The 7,140-nt window shown below is 41.8% G+C and overlaps 1 protein-coding gene across 1 annotated transcript; it reads left to right on the top strand.

Moving 5' to 3' along the window:
* Positions 1 to 4,361: 4,361 nt before the first annotated feature.
* On the top strand, positions 4,362 to 6,168 carry LOC108953813. The gene is made up of 2 exons (XM_010046018.3): positions 4,362 to 4,842; positions 5,132 to 6,168. The coding sequence occupies exons 1-2, from the start codon at positions 4,502 to 4,504 to the stop codon at positions 5,997 to 5,999; spliced, it is 1,209 nt and encodes a 402-aa protein (XP_010044320.1). The 5' UTR covers positions 4,362 to 4,501; the 3' UTR covers positions 6,000 to 6,168.
* The last annotated feature ends 972 nt before the right edge of the window (positions 6,169 to 7,140 follow it).

Below are 7,140 nucleotides of genomic sequence, written 5' to 3'. Positions count from 1 at the left end.
CGTGTTAATACGCAATGTCTCGGTACGGTGATGGAGCAAAGCTAAAATGGCATCCACCGATAGCATTGTTACATACTCGAGGTTCAACAAAAAATCTGGATGTCACATCAGCAACCAGCCAAACGAGGGTCAACGACCTCACCGAAGCCTCGCCGACCCTCGGTTGGGCCAATCCTCGTCGGCCGAGCCATGGCTGGGCGAGCGGCCTTTCTCAGATCTGGCGAGGCCAAGCTTGCCCTACCGCTAATGGGGCTCTTAGGTACTTTGACCAACTCCCATGTCTAATTTCGATGAAGTAATTCCATCTCTTCACTCATAGCCCATAACCACTACGACGACTCTGAACTAGCCATCAACTCAGAGTAAGATGAATGCTCATTTATCTCCACCTTATCACTTATAGTCAATGCATAAATAATATCTGTATAACCATAATGTATCGGTGATTTAATTTGTCTTCTATGTCTATCTGTAGCTATAGTGTGCTGCAGTTTTACTGGTTGTTCATTATCACCGATTTTAGGAACTGTGGCCTCATTTGCAGTCTCAACTTCAATTACCTTCGAGGTCTCTAGAGTCTTCACCTGAAGCTCCACTTTACTAATGACACCATGATCTGTCTTTTATGCTGATTGTGTTTCAGAACTCCTCTGTTGAAGCATTGCAATCTCGTCGAATATCACATCTCTACTGATTAGAAAACCAAGCGATCTAGGATCGGTGCACCACATCCGGTAGCCTTTCACCTCATGTGCATAACCTAGAAATATGCACTTCTTCGCCATCGACTTAAGCTTACCATCACTCGCATAAGTATACGCAAGACATCCGAATATACATAATCCGGAATAATCAACAGGTTCCCCCGACCATACTTTCTCATGAGTCTTTCACTCAATAACAGGTGATGGATATCGATTAACCAGGTAACATGACATGTTTATTGCTTCGGCCCAAAATTCCTTTCCAAGTCCTGCATGCAAAAGCATGCATCAAGCTCGTTCAAGCAAAGTTCTATTCTTCCGTTCTACCACGTCATTCTGTTGTGGTGTCTCGGGTATTATGCAGTATCTCACTATACTTTCTTTCTCGCAAAACTCAATAAAATCTTTACCACAGAACTATATGTCATTATCAGTTCTCATGCACTTAATTTGTTTATCTAACTACTTTTCAATTAATGCCTTAAATTTCTTGAACCAATTGAACACATCATATTTGTGCTTCAGAAAGTATACTCACACCTTCTTTGAATAATCATCAATAAATGTTAGCATATATAAGATATCTTCTTTTGAATGAACCAAAGACAGGCCCTAGACGTCTGAATGAATATATTCAATTGGTCGCTTGGTTGAATGAATAGTTGTAGTAAATTTAACTCGGTGCTGCTTCCCAAAGATGCAATGCTCACATAAGTCCAATTTTCCTATCTTCTGACCCTTCAACAACCCCCTTTCACTCAGCATCGTCATACCTATATCACTCATATGCCATAAATGCATATGCCATAATTGCGTCAAGTTAGAGTCTAACTTACCTAATAAAATTGTAGCGATTCCAGTCACAGTCTCTCCTAATAAATGATAGAGAGTATTTACATTCTTCCCCTTCATTATTGTCATGGCATCTCGAGAGATCTTCAGTACTTCATCTTCAACGGTGTACCTACACCCGATGTCATTGAGTGTCCCCAGAGAAATAAGATTGTTCTTGAGTTTCGGTACATGCCTCACATTTGTCAAAGTGTGTACCACCCCATCGTGCATCCAAATCCGAATTGTCCCAATCCCCATAGCTTTATAGACTGCATTATTCCCCAAAAAAACCATACCACCAACTGTAGTCTGGTAAGTAACAAACCAGTTTTGATGATGCATCATATGATAAGAACACCCAAAATCTAACACCCATTCATCTCCTGACGAAGTATCAATCATACATAAAACAGCTTCTGGATCACTATCGCTCCAGTCGGCAACATTTGTCACACTACTTGTGGCATTCTGTGTATCAGCTTTATTCCTTCGCTTTGGACAATCTTTTCTGATGTGCCCCTCATCGTGACACTCAAAGCACTTCACGCGTCCCTTGGACTTTCTATGGCGTGATTTTGATTTGTTTTTACTTCTACTGCTACTAGGCCCTCGATGTTGTTCTCTACCTCAAATCTTCTGTGCTTGCACTACTCATTGCGCCAGACCGTCATATCACAACTTTCTTTGCTAGTCCTTAGAGAATAAGGCGGATTTTACCTCTTCTGAGGTAATTGTAGTACGCCCCTGCAACAGTGAATTAGTAAAGTGCTCCCATGACTTTGACAAAGAGGCTAACAACATCATACCATGTTCTTCATCATCAAGTATCTTACCGACATTCTACAAATTCATCATGAGTTTATTAAATTCATCTAGGTAGGTTTTGATAAACATACCTTAAGTATATTTAAATTGAAACATCATCTTCAACATGTATAGGCGATTGTTCAAACATTTTTTCACATATAGTGCTTAAAGTTTTGCCTATAATGCTGCGGCATCCTTCTTCTCAGCAATTTTTATTAAAACCTCATCCGACAAATTTAACAGGATTGTGCTCTTTGCTATTTCCATTAGCTCTACCATTTTCATCATATTAGGCAACTCATCTTCACCATCCAGTGCCTTGGCCAAACTTTGGGTTGTTAATAATGCCCATATCTTGATACTCCATAACACAAAGTTGTTACTTTTGTTAAATTTCTCAATTTCAGATTTTCTTTTAGACATAATTACAATAACAGAATTTTCAGATAATAATAAGACAAGCAAAAGCTCCAAATCACAATCAAGAAATTTAATCATAAGGTCTAATACCAATTGTTTGAATATAATATGCGGAAACGACAAGATTTTGCAATTTATGTCAACGCAAAATCGTCAGAGAAATAAACAAGAAATAATAAGGGCACCGGGAATTTACGCGGTTCGGTCCGAATATTGGTACCTACATTCATGAGAAGAGCCGATAGCCAATAATCTATTATGATCGGAGAATCAAAATTTATAATCACTCACACGCTTGAGTATTTTTCATATTTAGATTTAACTCAAAATCCAAAATATTTATACATAAATTCACGGCACAAAATTATCGCACGTTCAAAATGCTCTAGGTACGCTGAAACGAAGAATTCACACGTGGCTCTCTCAGCTTGACATGTGCGGCTTCTACGTGCGGCTCCTTTTCTTCTTCTCTCGTAGGGCTTCAGCAGACGTACGGTTCAACGGCTGCTTATCTTTTTAATTTTTTGGCTCCACGTGCTGATACATCTCTCCTTTTATTTTCATCGGCTAAAAGAAGAAAACCCATGGCGTGGAATACTGTGTGCCCAAACCATGGATATCTTGGAGAGGGACTCGGCTGCTGGGCTAAAAAGAGAAACCCCGGCGTGGAATATTCCATGGATATCTTGGAGAGGGACTCGGCTGCTGGGCTAAAAAAAGAAACCCCGGCGTGGAATATTCCATGGATATCTTGGAGAGGGACTCGGCTGCTGGGCTAAAAAGAGAAAACCCCGGCGTGGAATATTGACTTTGGGCCCCACCATGGATATCTTGGAGAGGGACTCGGCTGCTGGGCTAAAAAAACAAAACCCCGGCGTGGAATATTGACTTTGGGCCCCACCATGGATATCTTGGAGAGGGACCCGGCTGCTGGGCTAAAAAAACAAAACCCCGGCGTGGAATATTGACTTTGGGCCCCACCATGGATATCTTGGAGAGGGACTCGGCTGCTCCTGTAGATAAAGAAAGCGAAACCTTTGCTCTTTCTTTTTTTAATCTATTATTTTGCACGTAATCCAAGAAAGGAAATTTATTTTTTCTTTCTTCAATCTTTATTGACAAATTCGATTTAACAAATCGTTATCCGAATTTAAACTCGATACATTAATTAACACACCAAATGGTAACATTTGGATGAAATGTATTAAAAGAATGCGATATTGGAAGTGTAGTCGAATTTTCCTCCTTCTTGTACGTCTTTTCTTGTTCTTTTTTCACCAATTAATGGCTGCTGAACGGCTTGTCCAATACTTTGGACCGGTGACATTCCCTAGAGAAAATATAGATTTTCCTACATGCTATCGTTGGATTAGTTCCTTCCCTTGCAAAGACAAGAAGGCCATGAACACAAACTAATGGAAAATGTACTTGGAAACTTCAAGGACCACCACTTGACAATAAGGCAAGGAGCCAAGTCAAAGATGACGAGTCAGCACGTGACGATACATGATTGGTTATTAAAATATTTGCCCACCATCTTATTCATTTGCTTGCTTGTGGCCAAAAACATCCAGTCAATTTCGCGGATCCAACCGAGAAAGAAATATCTGCCCCCCTCCTTATTAATGGGAGCATCACTTCAAGAAACTCATGTTTCTCACGCAAATGAACAGATCTTCGACATTTCAAGATTAGATTAGTAAAATACAGAAGCTCTTCTTTTCCCTTTGTTGACGATGTATGTGACGCGGCCTCTGTCCATGTACCGGCAGCGTCCTGAGGCCCTCTCGGAGGCTCCACCGGCAGGGCCTGGCTCTGGATACCTAGTGATCCAGGACGAGGAAGCCCAGAACTTCTGCTGCTTCGGGCTGTGCAAGGACAGTGAGCTCTATGACTTCCCCTTCCCTCAGAACAAGGACCTCACGGTTCGGTACAGGGAGGTCCGCCCTTCCGGTGGCGAGAAGGGCGGCACAAAGCTTAAGACCTACAACGATGAGGTGTTCATGATCCCCGTCGTCAATCAGCCCTTGTCCTCCAATCAGTACTATGCGATTCGGCGTAGCGGGAAGCACAAAGGGTATGATCTCTCTAAGTACTTTGAATAGTTTCACTTCTTGTCTGTTCCTGAAATAGCTGATGAATATGTTGATATTTATAAATAGGACAGGGGAATATCATTGGATGGATGATGTGGGGGCGTGAGAAAATCTCTGCAAGAACTCGCTTTTGTTACAGTGATTGAAGTTACATATTATCACGTCACTTAGGAAATAGGTTTTAGCAAAAGTTTAGCTGCTTAATGCTTGATTTATATTCGTGGCATTTCTCAAAAATTCTAAATCATTCTATCTCGAATGGCCGTGTAGGGAAGCGCATGCTAATTCGACGGAAGAAGACAAAGGCACCTGCTTGTGCTTCCGATACGTTCGAGACAGGAAACCAAGCTCCTTGGATCCCGAAGACATATGCCAGCAATTCGTGATTTGCCGGAGTGAGACAATGTGTGGGTTCGGCGGCTTCCATGCAAAGTCCGTCGCCCCAGATGGGTACCCTCCAAAATTCTTGATGAGGAATGGCTGGACCCTCCTTGGCAAAACGCCCAAGTACTTCTCCTTGGATGACGATGCGCCAGGAGTCAACGACTCTCAGAGGTCAAAGCTCCCGAGCTTTGACTTCTCGATCGACAGGAAGAGCTCGGACCCAGTGGTGGTGGGGAAGTGGTACTGCCCGTTCATGTTCATCAAGGACGGGGAGGCGGGGGACCAGATCAAAACATCAGCATTCTATGAGATGACGTTGCAACAGAGGTGGGAGCAGGTCCATGCCTGTGACAATCCAGCCAATGAAGACAATGCTGTGGAAGTGGATGTGGTTGTTCAGAAGGAGGCCATCACAGTGTTTGGTGAGGAAGCTGGGGAGGGCAATGTGAGTGATGGAGTGATGTGGTTTAGGAGTAGGACAGGAGGGATAGGACTGAGCATGACGATCGTGGAGAGAATGAGGTGGGAGGAAGAGAGAGTGGGTTGGGTGAAGGAGGGAGAGAAGAGAGTCAGGGTGAAGAGAATGGAGAAGTTCATCAAGAGCGGGTTGAGCGAGAATTGGAAGAGGTTTGGCTGTTATGTGTTGGTGGAGAGTTTTGTGCTGAAGAAGAGGATGAAGAAGACTCCGCACACTGACCAAGTGTTGGCTTACGACTTCTTGCACACTCACCAAGTGAGGAGCAAATGGGAGTGACGGATTTTCTCATCACTGTTCTGTTTTTTGTTGGTTTAATCTTTGTTGTTTCTGTGACTGGTGTCCATGAAAGTCTAGCTAAGTTCTTATGCTAGACATGCTTGGTTTGTACTTGTTTGTTCAAGTGTTGTTCATCCGTCTATTTTGAGAATTTTTGCATTGGGTTTCACTATTGTCCATGTCCATCAATGAAGAGTGGTCAGTGGAGAAACGAAAGAAAGAAGTAAAGATAAGAATTCTGGATTATAGGTGAGACGAAAGAACATTTTAGTTGAATTTCCAGTATGCTTTCTTGAAAGACTAGAGGTACCATATAAAATCCACTTCAAAGTGTTGCATATACTTCTCCTTCTTTTTGAGATTTTTTTTATTTATGCAAGTGACTCCGACGTAGAATAATTTGAGTACAGATGGCAAGATTCAATTGAGACTCCTTATTTTTTGGCTAAAAATCCTTCAACACACCAACCCTGAAAGTTGTACATACTTTTCGTCAATACCTTAAACCAAAGAGCTACAGTTTCTAGGGTGCAACGGCCAAATAATTGAGTAAGTGTCCACGCTAGAAGCATGAGTAAGTAAAACCGAAAGGCCAGCAATGACCTACGTTAGTTGTGAATGAAATTCCACTAGCATTAGATCATAAAAAGAAAAGCATATGATAAAAGTTTGCAAAGGACTTTGGGTATGAGATTGAGCAGTTGCACCATAGAATAGCATTCTAACATTTCCCCCTTTAATGCTCGAGACCTGACCAATGACCGCCAAATTTGTTTTTGTAGAAGTGCCCTTGGACTGGCTACACAAGTGCATGAGCCACGAGACCATTAAAATACCTTAGATAAGCTTGGGTCTTGACTAAATCCATCAAATAGGTAGGTGGGGTCAAATTTGGGTCAGATAAAAAATGCTCCAATATAGATTGACCCATTTAACTCGTTTCGATTTATTATGCAATACAAATTTAGTGACCCGTATCCAAGCCGACCCATATCAAATCCTTATTATTAAGGTACTTCTATGTTTAACTTTATTTACAAAAATTCATATATAAATAGAGATAAGAGCACGATGTGAGCGGGCCATAGAGTGTGTGAAGAAAGAGTCATAGGATTGGATTGGATTTAAGTAAATTATGGAC

Source organism: Eucalyptus grandis, chromosome 2 (genome assembly GCF_016545825.1).
Source record: "Eucalyptus grandis isolate ANBG69807.140 chromosome 2, ASM1654582v1, whole genome shotgun sequence".
Classification (NCBI taxonomy): domain Eukaryota; kingdom Viridiplantae; phylum Streptophyta; class Magnoliopsida; order Myrtales; family Myrtaceae; genus Eucalyptus; species Eucalyptus grandis.
The sequence above is the reverse complement of the archived record's forward strand: the minus strand, read 5'-3'. Positions and strand labels throughout refer to the sequence as shown.